General features: G+C 48.8%; 1 protein-coding gene across 1 annotated transcript in view; it reads right to left on the bottom strand.

Annotated features, from left to right (window-relative positions):
- Nucleotides 1–11214: 11214 nt before the first annotated feature.
- LOC102450984 (uncharacterized) overlaps nt 11215–23348 on the bottom strand; it is a 48927-nt gene continuing 36793 nt past the window's right edge. Inside the window, exons 15-19 of the mRNA XM_006133388.4 lie at nt 20144–20258; nt 19132–19269; nt 17829–17995; nt 15963–16051; nt 11215–11708 (exon numbers count right to left, since the gene is read on the bottom strand). Of these exons, the coding sequence (XP_006133450.2) occupies nt 11513–11708; nt 15963–16051; nt 17829–17995; nt 19132–19269; nt 20144–20258 (705 nt within the window). The 3' untranslated portion in view covers nt 11215–11512. The remainder of the gene's footprint in view (nt 11709–15962; nt 16052–17828; nt 17996–19131; nt 19270–20143; nt 20259–23348) is intronic.

Raw genomic sequence — 23348 nt, 5'->3', positions numbered from 1 at the left:
AGTGCAGACACTTGCAAGAGGACCGGGGTTGAGCCAGCTCTGGGAAATTAATTAATTCTTTCTGTATTTTTCAATAAGGATATGCTATGGAAAATTGAGCACCGAGTTTGCCAGTGAGAGCCTGGTGGTTTAGAGAGGCTGAGGGATTAGATCAGATCTTGTGTCTTCATCCTCTCTGGAACTCGACTGAGCAGAGCTACATTTTACATTTGTCTTTGGAGTTGGTTGCAAGCAAGCCTTACACCATCTGTTTACATGTGGAAAACCCTGGTGTTTTAGTGTTTGGCCCTCAAAGGGAAAGGACACTGTTCTACATTTACTTTTCTGTTTTTCATTAAAGCATGCCACAATACTGTTCACACTCCCCGTAGGCAGGCACAGCTTAACTCTGTTCTGAAAGTCTCAGAGGGGGAGCCATGTTAGTCTGTAACTTTAAAAACAATGAGTAATCCTATGGCACCGTAGAGACTAAGGCTATGTCTATGCTGTGGTGGGTTTTTTTTTTTTTTTGAAAAAGATACGCAAATTGCCAACTGCAATTTGCATACCTTTTTCCACTTGTTTTTTCAGAAGAGGCTTTTCTGACATTTGGCCCGGCCACACAGGGCTGGCCTTACCATAAGCCAAAGGCGAACTGAGGAGGCCACCTCAGGTGCCAGACTGTGGGGGGTGCCACTAGGACCCAGAGTATAGAAAATTGTGTCTGCTGCTGGTTCATCTGTGCATATGGGGGCGTCATTTGAGCTCCCTGCCTCAGGTGCCAAAATGTGGGACAGCCCTGCATCTACATGGGGCCAAATGTCAGAAAAACCTCCTCTTTCGGAACATCCCTTATTCCTCATAAAATGAGGAATACAGGGATGCCGAAAGAATGCGCCTGCTTTTTCGGAAACTATTCTGAAAAAGCAGATGCGTTTCCTGGATGCGGCAGAGTTTTTCTGGGATACCTCTGGTATCCCAGAAAAACTCTGCAGTCTAGACATAGCCTAACAAATTTATTAGGTCATGAACGTTTGCAGGTAAGACCCACTTCTTCAGATGACCTGGAGTGGAAATTACAGGATCCAAGGTATATATAACAGCTGAAGTAGATTGATGGCACCTGTTAGTGTAGACAAAGTCAAAGACTGAAAAAGGCACTCTTATGTAGAATAAGACTGTCCGTGTGGTGTGGAGAGGTGTTATGCCCACATAACTATCATGGTTTAAATTCACACCTTAGATTACACAGAAAAATTGTTCCTACACAGAAAAGTTTTAGAATATCCAAATTAATGACAGTAGATAGATATGTTGTTGAAGATCTTCAGATACTCCTATGACATCACAAAGAACACTTGCACTGGGATTGTCTTTTCTGGTAGTCTGGACTTTGTCCACACAGGGTTTTGTACTGGTTTAATTAAATCTGTTTAAACTCACTCATGGCTTGTCTGCACTACAGGGCTACGTCTACACTGGCCCCTTTTCCGGAAGGGGCATGTAAATTTCACGAGTCGTCGTAGGGAAATCCGCGGGGGATTTAAATATCCCCCGCGGCATTTAAATAAAAATGTCCGCCGCTTTTTTCCGGCTTTTAAAAAAGCCGGAAAAGAGCGTCTAGACTGGCCCCGATCCTCCGGAAAAAGCGCCCTTTTCCGGAGGCTCTTATTCCTACTTCAAAGTAAGAATAAGAGCCTCCGGAAAAGGGCGCTTTTTCCGGAGGATCGGGGCCAGTCTAGATGCTCTTTTCCGGCTTTTTTAAAAGCCGGAAAAAAGCGGCGGACATTTTTATTTAAATGCCGCGGGGGATATTTAAATCCCCCGCGGATTTCCCTACGACGACTGGTGAAATTTACATGCCCCTTCTGGAAGAGGGGCCAGTGTAGACGTAGCCCAGATGTTTTAGCAGCTGTGCCTCTGTAACACCATAGTGTAGGTACTTGCTAGAGTAAGGAGAGGGCTTTTGCCGTCACTGTAATTCATCCATGCCCTCCAGAGGTGGCAACTAATTTAACACAAAAAATTCTTTTGTCAACCTAGCAGAATCTATGCTAGGGCTCAGATTGGTTTAACTATATCTGTCAGGGCAGGTATATGTGAATTTGTCACAGCCTTGTGTGACCTAGCTGGGTTGACTTAATTTTAGTTGTAGATCAGGCCCTAATATAATTTTTTAGCATGTAGAGGAGGCTCAGGAAAAAAAGTGGTGGTCCTTGTTTGGGAATTTTTTGGCTTGGGGTTTTGTTTTACTTCCCTCAAGCTAACCCCATTTGAAACTCCAATTGGCAGCTAGTCTAGATGCAGTATAACCCATTTACAGTCATGTTAGCTAGGGTGGTGGTCAGCCTTAGGAAAAAATTAGTAGTTGATCCTAGTTAAAAGTTGTACCTTCATGTATATGCACAAGGGGCTTAATGATAGTTGAAGCATGAGGAGAGCTTAGAGACAGGCCAGCGTGGCATTGATACCACTGGTATTGGGTTTAAGTGACATGTGTTAAGTCCATACTGTCTGACCCCCTGATGCATTCAGGGCTGCGTTGGGCTGGCTGACATGGGAGCTGTGCAGTACCTGTTTCCCTGGAAACCGCTTTCAAGCCGCACTGCCCCCTAGGCAGTTTGCAGGTGTACAGGCCAAAGCAGCCATCACAGTCTGAGGGTTTTTGGCAGGTCTTAGACTGAATCCCAGCACAAGAATACTAAAAGAGAAAGAGAGTAAGGCTGTCATGATACCAACACATTGCTTCCGCAACCAACATCCAGCCCAAGTGATCCCAAACTATCACTAATTTTAATTCAGGGTTCTGTCAGTTACACTACGAAGTGCACTGAATTCCCCCCAGTTGAGAGAAGAGAAGGGCTATCAGTAATCAAAAATAGTGGGCTTCAATTGCAGCAAGGGAGGTTTAGGTTGGACATTAGGAAAAACTTCCCGACTGTCAGGGTGGTTAAACATTGGAATAAATTGCCTAGGGAGGCTGTGGAATCTCTATCACTGGAGCAGGTTAGACTGACATGTATCAGGGATGATCTGGATGGTGCTTGGCCCTACCATTAGGGTAGGGGACTGGTGACCTCTTGAGGTTCCTTCCAGTTCCAAGATTCTATAATAAACATTTGCATAAGGCTGAGTCATGAAAGTCTGGATCCGGATCCAGATTTCGTTTCCTTCTACCCTGCTATTTGGATCTGAGGGGTTGATTTGGCTTGGTCTAGCACTGAGGAACAGCCATGACATTGGAATCTAGGGGCCAATTCCAAAGCTTGGGATTTTTACAGCTGGAGCTTTAGTTAAGGTCCATCTCTGCATGTCGGGTTAATAATGAAACCTTGTGAGGAGGAACTGAGTCTCTGATTCCTCCCTCCTCCACCTTGGTGGTGCTTTCTTCTTAAAACTCTCTAAAGTTTCAGGGTAAGGATTTGAGAGTCCTCAAGAGCTGGATTGATCTAGGCGGTGGCTGTCTATTTGTGAAAGTGTGCATGGTGCCTCAAGGAGCTACAACAATGCAAATAGTAATCCAGCCAAATAAAGTCCACCTTCTTGATCATATCTTCAAATAAGTAATCAGGAATAGTAAGGCTAGCTCCACAGCAACTTCATTATAAATCAGCTCCTTCTTTATGTCCACATAGCAACTTCTATAAACAGTCCTATCTAGCTTGGCTACTCCCACATTTAATTACTTGCCCTTGCAGCTGCAACATGGGAACAGCTGCTGTTAAAGCTAACTGCTTTCCTGGCACATTTGCATGGCAGAGGCAAAAGAGTAGATTTTTCACCAGCACTAAAGGGCAGACCGGCACCTAGCTGCTATTTGTGCCTTTGAAGGATCAACCTCAAAGCCTCTAAAGGGAGTGTCTGTTTAAAGCTGTATGATTACCGTGCAGTTACTAGTTGTGTCTGTCTTCTAAAAATTCAGGGGGCCCCTCTGTTTACATATGTCCCTCCCCATACTGCTGCCTTGTCTCAGAGGCAGCATCAAGATGGGGGCAAGTGGTAGCTCCTGTTTGCCTCCCCATGCTGCTGCCTCTGATACAGAGGCAGCAGTCCGGGGGGGGGAGGGGGGATTTTCCATGCATCTGTGAAGGTTAACTGATGATTCCAGGCTCATTAGATAATGGTGTACGTGATCCCAACTTGAGTCCCCACCCCGCTTTATTTATCTGTGCTTCTGCAGGTATGGGGGATCACAGCGCCCATTGGCTGTGGATTGTGTTCCTGACCAATAGGAGCTGTAATCGCTTGCACCTGCGGAGGCGCAGGTAAATATAGGAGCAGCTGTCCACCAGAGGTTAACCTGAGAGAACGACTGCCATTTTATTGCTCACAGCTGTTATATACCATACAGACCCTTCCACGAAAAGTGACACATAGCTGTTGAAGTGACTGATCAGCTCTCTCCTGGGCACTTGCTATTGAACTGTGGAGGGCAGAAAGGGTAAAGCAAAGGGCACAGACAGCCAGGATACCCCTAGTTTGTACAGTTACCTCCCTCACCTTTAGTTTTTGCAAGACGGGTGTGTGCAGTCACTATCTAGACATGGTTCAAATGGATGCTTTTCTCACCATGTTTTTTGGTTTATCTATTTCTTAAACAGTATCCTTGTTTAAATGAAACTTTAATTTGATGGTGACTGTAAATACTGAGTAGACGGAGTCTGATCTATTGAGAGACAGCAGAGCCTGTTCTGTCACAGGGTGCAGGCCTCATCACGGTAACTGGTGTCTCTTCCTAGTTGTGCTGGGGATTACCTCAAGGCCAACACCCACATCCATGGTCTGAACATTGGCGCTCGGTCTCTGCTCCTGCCTGTGGCTCTTCTCTCAGCATCCTCTTCTCGACCCTCTGGCTAGGTCACCATTTGCTTTTCCCCCTTCTGGGGGTAAATCCCTATCCAACAGTCCTGCCACTTGTCCACTGGTAGGTTTGGGGGGAGGGGGGAGCGGTAGAGGGGGGCAGGCCTGAACCCAGGGACCGTGTAAATAGCAGCCTCCTCCTGTTCCTCTGCAACCTTGGTCAATGCTGCTCTATTTCCCAGGAACACTTTCCTTGGGTCCCAGCTCCTTCTTGCAGTCTCAGCTGCTCAGTCCCAGGAGCCAGTCACTGCTCTGTCCAAGGTGGTAGCAGTTCTCTCAGCCCCACAAGGATACAGCCCTTACTCCCTGGGCTCCCCAGAAGTAACTGAACCACTCTGCCCTGCAGCTCCCTTTATGTGGACCTGCTGGGTCCTGACTGGCTGTTTCTTGCAGTTCCTCTCCTATTGGCTGCTCCTCATGCAGCTTCCCCAGGGTTCTGTTAACCTAGTCTCTGCCCAGTGTGGGGCAGTGGCCCCATGACACTATGTCATAGAACAGGGGTGGGGAATCTTTTTAGGGTTGGGGACCACTGACCCACAGAAAAATCATTCGGGGCCACACATAAGTGAGAAACAAAGTGAGAAGCTCCTAAGAGAGAAGGAAAAAGACACTTCCCACATTTCTCTCGCACACCAGAGACTAAGGGGGCCCAAGCTGCTAGATTTTGGGTGCTCCAGCCCTGTGGGTGGGTAACAGGGGGGCTGGAGCACCAGCATGGGCTCCCCAATGTGTGTGGGGTGATCCCTGAGCCTCGGGGCCTGATCCAGGCAAGCTGGGGGCTGCATGCAGCCACCAGGCCTAAGGTTTCCCACCACTGTCATAGGGGCTAAGGAGGAGCTGTGCTCCCAGCCTTGTGATGAGCTACTGATGGAAGTCCATGTTGATAAAAAGCAAGCCTTTTACCTGTAGATTGACCAAGGTTTGATGACCCATATTCCACAGATACCAAAGTTTAAAGAAGCCTAGGTTAAACTGAGAGGCAGATGTGAGACCACTGAAGTGAGAGGCGGTGTGAGTCAGATAGTCAGTGAATCTGTAAAAGCACCCCCGACTGGAGGTAGAGCTCAGCCCCCAAAGGATAACTTTCCAAATTTGCCTGCTCTGTCAAAAGATGCTATTTTCAAACTTGGATAAGTTGATGTTTAGTTGCTCAGCACAAGGTGCCTGTGTTTTGAAAATATGTTGATGAATGGTATCAGCAACAGTCACATAATTATAGCAAGACAAGGGTGTTTTTTCCCCCCACCAATAGTAAAGTTGCCAAAAAAAAACCCAAAACCCACATTATTCAGAGCCCAAAAACTCATGAGTTTGGGGCTGGCAGTGAATCATTTCAGCTGGGAATAAATCAGAAATGTAGAATACTTCCTTTTCACCTTTTTTCAAAATGGTCACAAGTCATTTAGGAAATGTTTTCAGTCAACGTTCAAAATGTTTCATTCTACCTGAACAAAATTTTTGTTTTGTGTCATTTTGGCAAGGGAGCACTATAAACACCCATTTTGGTTTAAAACAAATGGAATGTTTTGGGGGGCTTTTTTTGGTTTAGCCACCAAATCAAAAAATCAATTATTCACTTAGTTTAATCAAAGCGGGTTTGTTTAGCTGGCAACAGAGGACCTGAGAATGAGATTTCTGTACATATCATCTGGCATGTCCATCTTAGAACTGGGCTTGTCTGAAGGAGAGACAGACTCTGCTATATCAGTGCTTGGAGCCATGCCTGGCTAACACCACGAGGTTCCTGACTGGCAAAGACAAGCTTTTTCATGCTCCTATCTGAGCTATGGCTGCTGTTTAGTACTAAGGACAATTCTCCCCATCTCCCCAGTATTGAGAAGAAGCTGTGTTGGATACCACGGCACTAGTGAATGGCAGACCCAGATCTTCACTTTTAAGTCTAGCAGACAGATTAGTGAGAGTGGGTCACAAAACTGCATACATGCACGTATCTGACAAAACCAGTCCATTGTTTTAGTTGGTGGTTAAACAGGCACAGACAGCCTGGTGCCTCAAAAGAAATCTTTTGCTCTGACACTCCCATACAAACGCTTGGCATGTCAACCCCTTCAGGATGGGGTGGTGAGGGGGAAAGGACATTCTCTGTCTCCCCAGACCTAGTTTGTTGGCCTTTTCTTCATTTTACCCTCCAGTGAGATGAACCAGGCTGCCTTCCCACTGCCCCAGAGGCAGCTGTTAGGTAGGGCCAAGGTCTGAGGGGGAAGCAAGACACAAGCAGAGGGCCATGGTGTTCTACTCACTGTGTCAGTATTGAACTTCCCGTGGCCTTCCAAGTTGTGGTTGGATCCTGAGCTCTTGCGTTTGTGGGGCTGCAGCCGGGGGTTCTGCTGCTTGCTAGTGGCCTTCTGTCTCCTGCGTTCTTCTCGCTGTGGCTTGCTCAGCGGCTTGCTGTGGGACCTGGCTCTAGCTTCTGCCTTTTGTGCTCCGGCAGCAGGTGGATGCCTCCCTGAGCTCCCTTCTGGCACTTTCTCTCCTCCATCTGATGGCTGAGGTGCTGATCTCGCTTTCTCAGCCCCCGCCGGCTTCTCTGCAGCTACCAACCCTTTCCCGCCCCCAGCCTGCACCAGCCAAGAGAGCTGCACTGAGAGGACAGTGAGGGTGGTCACTGTATAAATCCTCATCCTCGGGCTCTTGCTTCCTCCCTGCTACCGTGTGTTTCTGTGCCCAGCCCCGGTGCTTGTAGGGATGATCAGAGCTGCCTCTTGCTCAGTGTGGGCGGCTTGAAACCCTTTTATGAAGCAGAGATTTCCACCCCACCCCTCTTTCAGGGTGTCAGCCACACTGAAATGCTACCTTTTGTCTTCTACCTGAAAACTGCTGGGAAACCGCCCCTTCCCCCAAACTCTATCACAGCCCTCCCCACTAGCAACACCCCTCTCTTTCCAAAGGTAGCTGTGTGTGTTTAGGATAATCTTTCCCCGCTGTGATCATGGAATATTGTAGCTAATCTATCTGCAGACAGGATTGTTGTTAGTAAATGGAGCTGCTGGCAAAATGTTCATGTGGGTGCCTGTGAGGACGGGGTTTATTTGGTCTCAAAGCCATCTTTTATAACCAGGCATTTTTAAATAGCTTCAATGACTGACTGTGCACTTTCACCACTAGGGTGTTGTGGGTCTATTGGGGGAACCACCTGCCAGGCTGGGGCCCTAGGCAAGGGGGCGATGGCTCCACACGCCTGGAAGGGGCACGGCTGTAGGCAGAAGGGATGGGGCAAAAGGCAGCCATCCCCCCAACCCTTAGAGCCACTCCAAGTGCCCTACATGGTGCTCCAGAGGCAACGTGAAGTGTCCCAGGCTCTGGCTGCTGCCGCAGTAATGGTGGTGCGGCTGGGAGGCCCAGGCCTTCACAGTTGTTGGGCCCTGAGGCAGTTGGCCCCTTTGCCCTTCCCTGTTGGCAGGCCCAGAGTCTGTTTCTTTTGCCACTTCTACTGCAAAGATGGTTGCACCACCCACTTTTTGGTTAGGCTGAGTTTGCCCCCTGAGTACAAAAAGGTGGAGGAAAAGGTGTCGGCTCAATGGGAGCGGGTGTGAGGATGTGTGAGGATGTGCACGCAAACAGGGAATCCCACCCCCAGCTCGCAGTGAAGGCACTGCCTTAGTGAAAAATGAATGTCCCTGAGACCGTGTACCAGGCAGAGGAGATTCCTGCTTGGTGTCCAGCGGTGCAAAGCACAATGTCCATTGCTCACAGGTGAGAGAGAGAAGCTAATCATCCACCAAAGCTGGCTTTGCTGCTGAATTTAGCCAATGAATTACAAACGCCAACTGCAGATTTTGAGGAGGAGGAAGGTCATGCTACAGACCTGCCCCCAACCTCTCTCTGTTGATACATAGTGAAGGGGGTTTCATTTCAACCACCAGTTCACTGAACTCTGATGATGAAAATTGAGCAGGCCCAAGGAGCAGTGCTTAAAGTTGGGAGCTTGGAGGTTATAGGCCAGTGGGAAAACAATTAACCAGATCATTGGGGGGGAAAACACACATACACACTCTCAGCATTCTCTCTCAGCACTCTCTCACCACAGCTGTTGCTCCCAGATTGTCAAACTTCAGTGGTTTAAGGCCATTGAAACCACTGCCAGCAAGTTCAGGCTGAACCAGGAATAGGATGTTTTGCTAACCACACACCAATATACTTGTAAGCCCCCTTGAGTATCTTCTGAGCATTTGGAGCTGCAAACAGATGGACTTGCATAGTGGCTCTTGTGAGATGAACTAGGAATTGACTCATTAAAATCATCACCTGCCTTTTTACTTGTGACCTGAAAAAGGTTTGAGTGGCGGTACTGAGCTCCAGGTCCTCCAAGGTATTTAAGAGTGGTGAACTACTCTGTCTCAGCCTCTCCTGTCAGGCTTGACAACTTCACACCTTGCCAGAGGATGTTGTGAAGACCAGGACTTGAATAGGGTTCAAGAAAGAACTAGATAAATTCATAGAGTTTAGGTCCATCAACAGCTATTAGCCAGGATGAGTAGGAATGGTGTCCCTAGCCTCTGTTTGTCAGAGGCTGGAAATGGGTGACAGAGGAGGAATCACTGGATGATTCCCTGATCTGTTCGCTCCCTCCGGGGCATCTGGCATTGGCCATTGTTGGCAGACAGGATACTGGGCTAGATGGACCTTTGGTCTGACCCAGTATGGCTGTTCTTATGTTCTCATATTCCTCTCACGCAGGTGTCATCATCATATATATAGTAGCCCAATGTCTGAGAGTCTGTAACGCTGAAATGCTGGCTGTTCCCTCTGGGCAGCGCTGTTGCTGAAATGCTGGCTGTTCCCTCTGGGGCGCTGTTATTGAAATGCTGGCTGTTCCCTCTGGGCAGCGCTGTTGCTGAAATGCTGGCTGTTCCCTCTGGGTGGCCCGTGCTGCATGGGGAGCGCAGGGCCCAAACGGCCACTTGCGCCGCTTGCTCCCATGCAGCGGCCTGGCTGAGCAGCGCAGAAGTCAGCCGAGTGCCACAGCAGTGATGTGCGGCGTGACAGCGGCTACAGGCCCCGCCCCCTGGCTGGGGGAGAGGGCGGGGGAACGAGGGGGAGGGAGAGGTGGAGGACAACTGGGAGGCTGCAGGATCAGTGTTGGGGTGAAGGGAAACAGTGCAGGGGGGCAGCTGGAACTCATAGGCAGCCGCTCAGCCATGCGGGAGCAAGCGGTGGAAACAGCTGTTTGGGCTCCGCGCTCCCTATGCAGGAGGAGGAGGAGGAGAAGCGAAAGAGAGTGAGAGGCAGGAGAGGGAGAAGAGAAAGAGAGACGGAGAGAGAGGCAGAAGATGGAGGAGATCTGAGAGAGAGGGGGAGGCAGTAGGAGGAGGGGGAAGAGAGAGAGACAGAGACAGGAGGCTCAGGAGAGAAGACCAAGATAGAAAGGGAATAGGATGTGGAGGAGAGACCTGAAAATCCCGTTTTAGGATGGGCTAATTGGCTAGTATTTATATAAAAGGCAACATGCCATATGTCATTTGAAATCTACTAATGTCACTGTGAGATGTTTGTGAAAACATGGGAGATGAAGCTATGGATACTCTCTGGCATTATGTCTTGGAGACTGAACAAAGGAGAAAAAACCTTTTTTTTTCTATACAAAGGGAACTGAAAATATGATGGCAGATGCCCCATCAGGAAAGGGGGTTGGACCTGCTGCCTCTTGGTCAGCCAGTGGCTAACCCTCCTCTGGCATTGTGAAGGGAGAGGTATGACCCCCACAGCTCCCCAGTGCCAGATGGAACAAACCTACTTCTCATAGGTTTGTTTGCTCAGTGGTCATAGGATTATTACATTAGGTGGCTAGGGAGAAATGTAGTCTCTGAGTACCGAAACTCTGCATCACCAGGCAGGATGTGTTGTATTAATAGATCAGATTGTTACAGCTATCAGTAATAAAGAGATGGATGTGAGAAAAGCCACTGGCAGAAGGATGGTCTTGTGGTTAAGGACTGGACTAGAAGCTGGGCAATAGTGGTTCAGTTCCCAACTGTGCTACAGCCTCACTGTAACCTTTGGAGCATCACTTAATCTCTGTGCCTTGCTTCCCCATTTGTGATACAAGAACAGGGCTCTCTTACCTCAGTGGGATGTTGTGAGGTTACATCCATTTGTGTTTCGGAAGCACTTGGACATTGCAGAGAGACTAAACAAGTATTTAGGTCCCAGCATGCAATGCTCTCTTTCGATTACTAGGCCATGCTGTAGCACTGTATGCCATGTTTGGCCAGTGGGCTGCTGTTCGGCCATCCCATAATTATGAAGCGTACTGTCTTAGCTATCTGTTGTTGAGCTGATGGAAAGGAACTTGATTCAACCCTCTGGGCTGAAGGAACAGCAGACTGGCCTCTGTTACGGAAGGAGGAAGAAATACAAGCTTTTCAGGAAGGTGTAATCCAAGCTGATTTGGCACTCTGACTTTTGTCTGCCTTCTAGGAGGTGTAGTACAGATACTGGCTGTGTGGCTTCGGAGGGACTGACAGTGAGGGGTGGACAGCTGAAGTCATATCTCGCCCATCCTCCCACTCACAACCAGTTGTAATTGACATACTCCCAAGTCCATCCCAAACCATCGCTGAGATCTAAGACTGGCACATGCCAGAGCAAGAGAGAAGTACCGAGCTTCAGGCGTGGTGGGAAAGGGGAGAGATCATCCGCTGGAGCACAAGCTCTAAATCATCTTCCACATCTTCACTTCTGGCCAGCTCCTAGCCTTGACCTGTTCCAGGTTCACGCTGGCAGTACTAATTTCCTGGGAGATGGGCTCGTGTGACCGGAGGGAGAGGTAGGCAGAGAGCAAACCCATCCGGACGCAGATATCTGTGTCGTGCCCAGCAAGCAGCCCAGCAATTATTCCTGCCATTAAACTGGGAAGAGAAAGAAAAGGCACAAATGCGCAAAATAAAGCTCAGAGCCAAAGGTAACGACAGCAAATCAACCTACAAGCAACAAACTGGGATGGGGGAGATGAGGCTCTAACAAGGGTGTTGGATAACAGGAGAAATTCCTCCCTCTGTCATGTATATATGGCTACTTCCAGTCTCTCAGGGCAGAGTGCACTGCTTTTGAGGGTTTGTAAAACTGTTTTTAATTTTCTGAGACCGAGCGGGTGAGGTAATATCTCTTATTGGACCAACCTCTGTTGGTGAGAGACAAGCTTTAGAGCTTCCACCGAGCTCTTCTTCAGATCTGGGAAAGGTACTTGCAGCATCACGGCTAAGTACAAAGTGGGACAGGCTGGCTAATGTCAAGAGTTATCACAAGTTGCAAGAGACCATTCAAGATCTCCTTCTCCCCAGGCGTTTAACAAAGACGGGTGGGGAATAGTTAAGGATAAAGGTAGGGAACCGTTGGAGTTGGAAGGTTGCGGGGGCATGGGTATGGCAGTAGGCGCTTCTAAGCTGCCTAACTTGCTAGTGGCTGATTCTTTTGACTTCTGCTACTGCTGCTCCATGTGGGGCACTGTGTGTGATGCATTCAGTTCTATCAGGGCATTGCATATATGGGGTAGAAGCCTTTTTTTGTAGCATTTGTGCCCTTCTAAAATAAGTAAGAACCAGGACAGAAGAAACAGCAATGAAGAAGGGAAAAAGAAACGATGAGAAAGAGAGACGGTAACAGAGGTCATACAAGGAGAAAAGGGAGAGTAAAATGAAGGAGATGGAGAGTGGGGAAGATGAATGGGAAGTCCTAGGTCCTGGAAGGATGGAGGCGATATTTAAAAAAGCCAAGAGATAGTGCTATCAGAGGAGGGCTCCCATGTTGCCAGGACCAGGGAGTTGCCTTTGGATAAAGGAATCTTGTAAACGTTCAGCCAACAGTTCATCAAAGGTCTTTGCAAGCCTCATCTGCCTAGTCAAGGTTACAGCAGTTGCTGGTAGCATTGTAGCAGTAGAGCTTCATCAGATCTGGGGGGCTACAGATAGCTACCCTTTCTCTGTGCAGGCAAGCACTCTGTTGTAGCTGTAGCCCAGCAGAGATTTACACTCAGTACCAGCATGGCCTTCCAATCTGGAAATTCGCTACTAAGTGCTTCCAGGGACTTCTCAATTCATCCTAGTGGATGGGAAGGAAAAACTTCAATTTCTTGCTTACACTAATTACCTCTGTTCCTGCTGAACAAAAGGCACAGAACTTGAAAGAGGAATAAGAGATCCTCCGGAAAAGAGCTTATTTTCCGGAGGATCGCGTCCAGACTGGCGCTTTTCTCCGGCTTATCTACAAGCCGGAAAAAAGCGGCAGCCATGTTAATGCAAATGCCGCGGGGGATATTTAAATCCCCCGCGGATTTGCCTATTCCAAAGTGCTACATTTGCATCCCTATTACGGAATAGGGGCCAATGTAGACACAGCCCAGGAGAATCTGAGAAACGTGGAATGGTTTCAGAGAAACTGAGAGTTATGCGAGTAGATCAGTTTAATTTTTTAATATGAGTATGGTGTAGGGATGTAAGCAGCTAACTGACTATCTGATAAGCATGACTTGACTAGTTGCCCCCTCCCACTTGCTGCCTCTAGCCCTGTGGAGAGGGGGGCGGGGGCGTGGCAAGGGTGCAGCGGGGAAACAGTGTGAGCAGAGACTGAAGCAATCCCTCACTCACGTCAGTTCCCACTACAGCCACTTCAGCCTTTGAAACGTACAAGAGCCCCATGAGGCCGTGCTTCAGTTCCCCACTCACCCTATGCTCCCTGCGGTATCCCCCCCTTGCCGCCTCTGAGAGGTGGCAAGGAAGGGGAACAGGAGCTGGTGCTGGGGGGAGATGGCTTATAAACTGGTTCCTCCCAGCACCATCTCCGGGGTGCTGTCTGCTCCTTCTCCTGCCCCCACTGCCTGTATCAGTGGGACATCAGCCCCTGTTTGTGGCAGACAGGGCTATCTGTCACGAACAGGGGCTGCTGGACTCAATGCAAGCCAGGACCCAGCAGTCCTGGCTCATGCTGATCGTTGTGGCTCTGCATTTTAAATGTAGTAAGAGCCACAGCACGGGTGGCTCCCAGAGCCGGCACGAGCTGGGACTGTTCAGTCCCAGCTTGAGCTGGCTCCTGGTGTTACCTCCACCGCAGCTCTGCAGAGCGGTCCTATCAACTAATCATACAGTCCATACAAAATGTATGGACTGTACGATTAGCGTGATGACCGCATTTTAACATCCGTAGTGTGGTGATACAGACGTCAGTGGGCCTGAACCTCAGGGTGCTCTAGGAAGAAAAAACTCGGTATTCCTTAGTAGGGATGTGAAGGGTTAACCAGTGGGGCTGGAGCAGCTTCCTGCCCAACACGGGCAGGGGATTGCTTCAGTTCCGCAGGGGGCCCACTGTGAGCAAGGGCTGCTCTGGCATCCCAGCTGATGCAGCCCCTGCCTGTGGTGGGGGGAGAGGGAGGCACATTCTAGCCCAGCGGCAGGCAGGGGGTGGCCGCTCCAGCCAAGCTGAAGCAGCCCCCTCACTCACTCCTCCTTTAATTGGTTAACTAGTTCAACAGGATTTTACATCCCTACTCCTCAGATATATCACGGACAATGTCTGGCATGGGAATAGCATAACACAAATAGGAAGCTCAGGTAAATGCTAAAAGCGAACAAACGATAAGATTTAGGCCACTGGTAACAATTATTCCAGAGGAGGTCAGGTCATTGTTCAATGTTGTGGTCACCCCACTTACAAGATGTGGCTGAGACTGAACAAGTCTAGAGCACTGCACCACTGCGGGACAGAGAGATGGCAGGGTTTGCATGTGAGGAGCGATTGGAAACACTGTGATTATTTAGTCTGGAAAGGAGAAAGTAGAGGAGAGTTGACCAAAGTATTCAGAATGAATAAGGTTTCCATGAAACTAGCCAGTCCCTTTTCATGCCGTCCTCTAGCATAAGAAAGGGGGAGACTAATCATGCCTTTAGAGTAGTGGTAAATAAATGTGGAAAAATCAGCCTCATACAGACTTTCCAGACAGTTCACTAAAATGTCAGTCAGTCATTACAGCTTATGAGGAAAGTTCTGGATAACTCTGACTGTATTGCACAGAGCTATACAAGACAAGGGGGATAATAAATTCTTAGAAGATGTTGATCACTATGAGGTCAGTAAGTAAGGCCTGGCCCTTCCAACTGCAATGTACGGCATAGCATCAATAGTAAGTCAAGGTATGGTGTGAACTCATTGGAAGTGTAAGGCACCAGCCATCCCCCAGGCCGAAAATTGGACTTGATGAACTGAGCTCCTATGGCAACTCCTGCCCTTAAGACACTGCCTGACTCTGGGTCCCACTTCTGGAAAACCTTACAGTGGAAGGTTAAGTTTCAATTCCATTTTGACGACCGCTGTGTTACTTCAGCAACCACTAACTTGAAGAACTCTGGCATCTCAGATTAGAGTAATTCAGAACTTGTTGTTCTGTGACTGGCACCTAGGATGCTATAGCATGTGTCCAAGTGGGTTCTGGGAAAAGGAGGATGAGTGGTCAGACTGGCTTTGATAGACTTAAGCTGTTATGAGCAACTTCTTAATACAGATTGGCTACGTCTAGACTGGCATGATTTTCCGGAAATGCTTTTAACTGAAAAGTTTTCCGTTAAAAGCATTTTCGGAACAGAGCGTCTAGATTGGCAGGACGATTTTCTGCAAAAGCACTTTTTGCGGAAAAGTGTCCGTGGCCAATCTAGATGCACTTTTCTGCAAAAAAGCCCCGATCGCCATTTTCACAATCGGGGCTTTTTTGCGGAAAAGAAATCTCTGCTGTCTACACTGGCCCTTTTGCGCAAAAGTCTTTCGGAAAAAGACATTTGCCCAAACGGGAGCAACATGGTATTTCCACAAAAAGCACTGATTTCTTACATGAGATCGTCAGTGCTTTTGTGGAAATTCAAGCGGCCAGTGTAGACAGCTGGCAAGTTTTTCCGGAAAAGCGGCTGATTTTCTGGAAAAACTGGCCAGTCTAGACACAGCCATTGTGGGGAATGATATCTCAAACCTTAAATCCACCTGATAAGGAGTCAAACTCCCAAGTATCAGAGTGAAATCTGTTTTCATGGCAATGTTAAAAATTCCAGATCAGAATTCAGCTGCAGAAAATAAAGGAATCCCCTGACTGCATCCTTGTCTGGGTACAGTAATTAGGAATATACCTGTCACCTGCTCCTGAGACGTTCACTATCTCTTCTCTGGAGATGGGGATTGCAGGGTAGTGGGTGGCACACAGCTCACCTGCAGCAATCTGTAGCGAGAGAGAAGGAGTAACATTACTGGGGGCTCACCAATGTCTAGAAGTGCTATTTGGACCTAGCTTATCTTGTCCACGGTTGCCCTATCCCTATACTAATAATATTGCTTTACACTTTGAATCACATTCACTTGGCCTGTGTTAATGCCCATTTGGGATTCACTTTCCACCAAATCTTGTACAACTGAGTTTTACTAGCATATAGATGCAGAGTGTTGTTTTTTTTAAACTTGCTTTCTTCATTGCTCAGAAGAAAGCACATTTTAAAGACGGATAGACATCACTGTTTGAATTCCTGAAGCCCCTTTTATGGCAAGCCACTGCATGACTGAGCACTTGCCTCAGTTTCCCTTTCAGGGTACGCAGTAAATCCTTCCAAGATTATCCTCCAGCCCTTTGATGTGGTTTATTACTAAAACATATTTCACATCATCCACAGTCCATTTCTCACACCCCAATACAGAGTCTTTAAGACCTCAACAGCGTGATACCCCAAATACTACACTTCAGACTTTTATTATGCCTAGGCTCCTCGTCAGTCCTTCTCTGTCCTTCTGCAAAGACAGCCGTCCCAGCCCTTCCAGCTAGAGTGAAGCCCTAATCTCTGCAGCAGAAACCCCCAGAGCTTCCCTTGCTCTCTCACTCTTTCCCTGGGGCCAGCTCTCCAGTGTGGCGGCTGGCAAGCCCTGCTGCTGCTCCTCTGTCTTAGAAGTCAACAGGCAACTTCCACTGCTGATCTCTGGCCATCAGCCTTGGCCCTCTGGCTTGGAGACACTTAGCAGCTGACAATCCCCACTTGCTGCTCTCCTACTTTTAGCCTTCTCCCAGGAACTAACAGCAGCTTCCTTCCAGGACCATCCACCATCCCTTGGTGTCTGGAAGCTCTCACCTGCCCCTTTCGTGACTGACTCAGCCTGTGCTCTAAGACTGCTTTCACTCACCTGGTCTCCATCTTCTTTCACATTCTCCTTGACCCTTTCTAGCCTCAGATGCTTAACTGGCCAAAGGGAGAGCATCTGCTCTGGCACAGTGCACCTGGGCCTGCCTCCTTTCCCACCCAATGACACTCAGTGCCATAGGTCCTGGGATTGGTCCTGCCTAGAGCGGAGGGCTGGACTTGACGACCTTCTGAGGTCTCTTCCAGTTCTGATTCTATGATAAGGGGATGGTTGGATGAAATAACATGATCTTGGTAACTAATTGACCATTCATTTCCAGTTGGAAATAGGTCAATGGAGGGATGATAGGAGTTGCTATAGGGAACTTTCTGGGTGTCTGGCTGGTGAGTCTTGCCCACATGCTCAGGGTTTAGCTGATCGCCATATTTGGGGTCAGGAAGGAATTTTCCTCCAGGGTAGATTGGCAGAGGCCCTGGAGGTTTTTCGCCTTCCTCTGTAGCATTGGGCACAGATCACAGCTGAAGGACTCTCTGCATGTTGGGGCCTTCAAAGTATTGGAAGGCTTCAATATCTGAGACATAGGTGAGAGGATTATTCTAAGAGGGGTGGGCGAGATTCTGTGGCCTGCACTGTGCAGGGGGTCAGACTAGATGATCATAATGGTCCCTTCTGACCTTAAAGTCTATGAGTCTATGAGTCTATGAAAGGAAGGCTCAGTTTTCATTACTAATATGCAGAGCTGTCCACTCCGCTGGGGACAGGTAAACATGTAGCACTATTAACAAAGGCTTGAAGAGTCATTTCTATGCCCGTGCTCCCAAGCACTGGAGACTGGCTCAGTGCCACTCATTTGGTCCTTCTGAGCCCCCTACCTGTTGGTGAGTTGCAGGGCCCAGTGAGATGCTCCCTTCTGTTCTCCTGCTGCACAAGAGGACTCCGTGCGCGCCAAGTGTCACCACCACACAGCGCAGTTGTGTCAGCAACGGGCGGGTCAGGGTCATGGCAGTCCTGACAATGTCCTCCAGCCTGGCCGGCAGCTCTTTAGACAGCAATGGAAGGAAATGCCACAATATCGCTTCAGACCACAAAAAACTGCCGGCTTGAGCTTTCCAAGTCACTGGGTTGTTGGCCTAGTTAGGAGTGGTTTTCAGCTGAGCTGTGAATTGACAGTGCTCATGGAAAACGTTCAGCACAGGCCAGTCAGCCACAGCGCTGACACACCGTGCAAATTTCCCACTCACCGCTCTGCTGTGTGCTGTTCACTCCTGACCAGCAACCCTCCCCCTCCCCCTTGCTTCTGTTCCAACCCTGGGCTTCCACACAGCCCCTCCAGTGCGCCTCATTCTGAAAAGAGGGTACCAACTCTCATGGGTTTACACCTCGGTACGTGGGCACGGGGACAAAATAACTCATGTTTTCGGTATCGTACGGCCATTGCGCTGGTGTCTGCATATGGCGATGTTTTATCTCCTCCAGAGGCAACATCAGGAAGGCAAACGCCGTCATATTGCAAGGCTTCATGGGGGCATCTGAAATAAACTAGTGGCCCTTTTTGCTTGATTGGGCTTTCAGTGTGCCTGACAAAAACTCAAGGCTGTATAGCAACCCCACACCTGCAGCACTCTGCTGAGCTAGTTTTGTGCCTCATCCGAGTCAAGAGTCAGAATTAAGGATATTAAATTGCGGTTAATTGACTAGTTGAGTAGTTGATGGAATTTCCATCGACTACTCAACTAGTCAATAGGCATTTCCGCATTCCTCCTTTGAAATGTACAAGAGCCCCCGCTGGGGCTGTTGTACATTTCAAAAGAGGAATGCGGAACTCAGCGTGCAGCCCGGGGCCAGTGGGAAATCCCGCTTACTCTGGGCTGCATATGGGCGTGCCTGCTTTGAAATGCACAGGAGTCCCTAGCAGGGGTTCTTGTGCATTTCAAAGCCTCAGCATCTTCATGGAGTCTGGGGTCAGCAGAGGAATTCCCAGCTGATCCTGGGTTCTGGGGAGTCCCCAGCTGACCCTGGGCTCCACAGCACTGCCCCTTTGAAATGCCAAGACGGTGTTTCAAAGGGGCAGCCTCTGCACAGCTGAGCCAGGGATCAGGGTTAGGGTTAGGGTTAGTGTAGTGCCTAGATTATCTGACAGCATTTCTCTTGCACTACCACATCACAGTACTGTACCTGCTGGCACAGGGCACCCCAGGCTCCGATTTATTGCCCTTAGTTCTCGCAGATTGGGGGAGATGTATGTGAGTGCTCTCCAGCTGTCCGAAAGGAATGGCTTAGAAGCCTTGTTCTCATCTGTTGGCTCATAGCACACTTCAAAACAATAGGGCAGTTAGTTAGCTGGTATAAGATTCTCTCTGCTTCAGCACAGACAGCTCTTTGGGATGCTTGTTGGGGTTTTTACAGTGCTTGTTCGCTGCCTGCTGTGACAATGGCATAGCCTTTCCTAGCTAGAGCAACCTCCTTTTCTGCTGCAGTGGTAACCGTTAAACCGCTTCTGGCTCTGAGGTGATGTGATGAGAGGGTCAGGCATGGGCATTTAGTTTGATAGTTCTTGCTGGCTGTTCTCACGGGCTTTGTCTGTCTTTGTAGTCTCTGCTCATTTGCCGAGGCTGGAGAACTGCCCCCGCTTTCCCCTGCAGAGCTCACTTCTGAAGAAAGTGGGGGAGCAACTGTGAAAGCTCAGGATGGATTGTGAAGAGACTGCAGCCAACCAAGAAGGGGGCCAATGTATTTCACAGGGAGCAAAGGGGCAAATCCAAATGCCAGTCTTCAAACCAAGGCACACAGTAGGGATGTGACTATGTCAGGGAGGGCTCATCGGTTAACGTTCACAGCTACACACAGGCTCCCGATATGCAGGCTCCTGATACAGTGGTAGCCCTGTGGTGCAGCAGGTGGGAGCCAACTGCCGTCCTGCATGTAACCCCTGAAATTTACCCGGTTACTTAATTACACACATTTTTACATCCCTAGCCTATAATATGCATGTCTGTGCCGGATGTAGCTGCAGAATTTTTACAAAAAACGACCCACAACCCTGAGCTGCTAGACCATATTGGTGCCTTCAACTCTCTGTCTCTGACTGAAGTTAGGAGAGAGGAGGGTGCTTAGCACCTTGCGGGCTGCATTTCAGAACATGCACGATTGTGCCCCAAGGGGTCCACTGGCAGCAAGTTCTCCTTACCTGCTATCTGGTGCTCTTTAGCAATTTGACAGACGTACTGAATGGTGGCAGTGGGCACATTCCCATCAACACATACCAGTGGGGCTGAGCAGAGTCTCTCCTTGAACTTGGACACCTAGTGAAAACACAGAACACCGTCCGCTTGATTCAACTTGATCCACCTTAAGCCACCTGGGACAAGAGTGAGATTTTTATACCTAGCACACTTTGCTGATACTCAGGTGGCTAGGATGTGTATTTGATATTGCCATGTTTACTGAAACTCTTAGATGCAGGCTTGAGTGAACCATGAAGAGCATTTTCTTAGAGAAAGCAGGTCTTCCAGGTTCTCATTTTTTTCCTCCTATTTCCTATCCTCCACTATAAAGCCTTGTATCAGACCAGCCTGTCCTTCGCTCAGAAGAAGGTTGCTGGTGGCTCCCACTCAAACTCCTTATTACAGGTTGAACCTCTAAAATCCAGGACTCTCTAGTCCAACAACCAGTATTCCTGCTAAGATTTTCCAACCATGAGCAGAGTGAGTTCTGTCTCGTGCACCAATATTGAGGTTACATGCGCTGGTTTGGATGCGTGCCACCAAATTTATTAACACACACATGTTCCTGGCTGCTGGAGGAGACACCCTCCCCGTGAAGCAGGTCTTGTTTCTGGCCTCAGCCACCAGAATAGGCCCTGGCTTCCCTGCAACATGGCAGCCGCGGCCACTGGAGCAGACCTTCCCTCCAGTCACATGGTCGTGGCAGGTCCCAGCCCCCCTCACCTCCAGCAGCTCCCTCACCACACCGTCTCAGCTGGTCCAACCAAGTGGAGCAGCCACCGGCCATGCGAGTGCTGCTGCGCGACTCTCCAGAAGAGGTGGGCGGGGAAGACTTTTTTGTGCATAGCCATGCAGGTGCGCACCTTAGCGGAAACTATGCCAACCACATCTGTGGTCTAGCAGGACCCACGGATATTGCCGTCCTAGACAGCCCTGTCTGGCCAGATTTAGGAGTGTAGCTCCAGCTGGGTTGGCAGCAGCGGGACTGGCAAGGTTGGGAGCACAGCCCCAGCTGGGACCAAGAGCAGACTCCCAGGGGCTGGGGTTGGCACCTGGGAGCAGGGCCAAAAGCCAAGAGGGGAACCTTGACCTCCCTTGGTCCAACAAACTGCGTGCTTTAGTACTGATCAGGTTCCAAGGACGCCGGAAGAGGGAGGTCCCTCCTCCTCCCCCCACCCCCCGTAGTGCTACTATATCATCTGATCATCTCTAGTGAACAAAATAAGATGCTTGCTCTCCCTTGAGATCCAGCAGGCTGCCTCTGCAAAGCTCCTAATCTCTGTAAGCCAGGGCCCAAGGACCATCTCTCATTCTCAGATCTCCATGTGTCAGTCCATAACAGTACCAACATGAAACTGTGGGACCATCCTGGAAAGGAGCCATTAAAACTTACAACATGCCGCATGGTCCAGTCAGAATTAGAGATGGCAGTTTATTCAAACCCCTGAAAATATTTTTTGTCAGCGGCAGCTAGACACCCCCACACTTTTGAGCTGTGACTTTTTTTTTTTTTTTTTTTTTAGTAACAGTTACAAACCAAAACAATTGACAGGCCAAATTCAGGCCTGATAGTAGCACATGCACAAGGTCTGAATTCAGCCCAACATGTTTTCCTCATCTCTCTGAAGCCTTGTGACGGTGTCCACAGAAGACAGAACAAAGGTGACGAAAGACTGATTTGAGATGGAAGGGGACATCCCAGCATCAGACAGTGACAGAGCCAGCACCTGATTCCTTTAGCATAATGCGTACCTGCCACCCAATGCACTGTCTGTGTAGGAAGCCTGTGCTGAATGTCAGAAGGAAAGAGTCCCAGAGGGGTAGCTGTGTTGGTGTGTAACTTTTTAAAAACAATGAGCAGTCCTGTGGCACCTTATGGACTGACAGAGATATTATGAGCTTTCATGGGTAAAACCTACATTATCAGAAGTAAAAGAGCTTAGCATTCAGCCCATCTGGGGACAGGAGCTACCTAGAAATTGCCTGCATATTATAAAGGCCATGGGGAAACCACCAAAACCAAACCAACTTTCTTGCCCATACTCAGAGGTTGGGTGCCTAAGGTTAGTCTCCAAAAGCCATATTTAGCCAGCAGAAGCCTGGGTGTTCAATACTTGGGAAAATCATACAACTTTCTAGAGGCCTAAATCTGGACACACAGGAGCCTAACTTTAAGCATGGTCTTAAGCCTTTGATCTCCTGTGTGTGTTACTCTGAACATATCCCATTCACAGGCCTTCTGATTCCCACATTCATACTTTAACCCGCCATATTCCTGGGTCTTCAAATCACTCCTCGTCCCTCTGTGTGTTTGTTTATTACACCATTTGAAGGCCTTCAAATGTCCCCATTTTTTATGCATAGCCTGTTAATTGGCCTTTAAACATCCATTCAGGGAATCTTATTTCCCCGCTGCTTTTCTCTCTCAAGTGTGAGGCCTCACCTCAATGCAATGGTCTTTCCCTCCATTGACAACTGAATGGGGTTCTCTTCAGCTTGCCTCACCTCTGCTGCTCCCTATTACCCAATGGGCCACAGGGGTGAGACCAAACTTTCCTTCTCCCAGGGGCTGAAAAGATTGTCTCCTATGAAACTTCAGATCTTGACTAGCTGGGGAGTGAACAGTAGCTGTGTACATAGGACCAATCACTTAAGGAAGCAGCCAGTATTTCTTGCTACTCAGCTGGACATATGAAGGTATGACAGGTCCACTTGAACAAACACTGCCGAGCCAAGTAGCCATCTCCCACCACACTGTAGCCGTGAGGCAGGGGTGCAGATTTCAGAGACGCTGCGGTAAGGTGTGTCCCAGCCTTGCTGTGGCTGACATGTCGACACATTGCACAAATGGCTGCCACATGCTGTAGTCTTCTATCCCTACCCCAGCAGGCTCTCTCTCTCTCTCACATGGCTCTGCTAAATTTCCTTGAAGTAAACACCGCCCAAATGCAGCTTTCATCAGTGACTAGACTCAGAATTTCCATTGGCCTTTTCCCTGGTTGTTTTGCAAAGCTCATGAGGATTAGCCCCTCATAATGGTTTTGTTTTCCTTTCCGCTGGCCAGGTGCAGGGAGGGGAAGGCTGGAGACAAAAGTGGGAGCAGTGACCACTTTTTTCCCCTGGTAATTCTGAACCTTCTGGGGCGGGGGGAGGGAGGGAAGGCTGCTG

The sequence above is a fragment of the Pelodiscus sinensis genome, chromosome 1 (assembly GCF_049634645.1).
Source record: "Pelodiscus sinensis isolate JC-2024 chromosome 1, ASM4963464v1, whole genome shotgun sequence".
NCBI classification, from domain to species: Eukaryota; Metazoa; Chordata; order Testudines; family Trionychidae; genus Pelodiscus; species Pelodiscus sinensis.
This window is presented reverse-complemented; position numbering and strand designations above follow the sequence as displayed.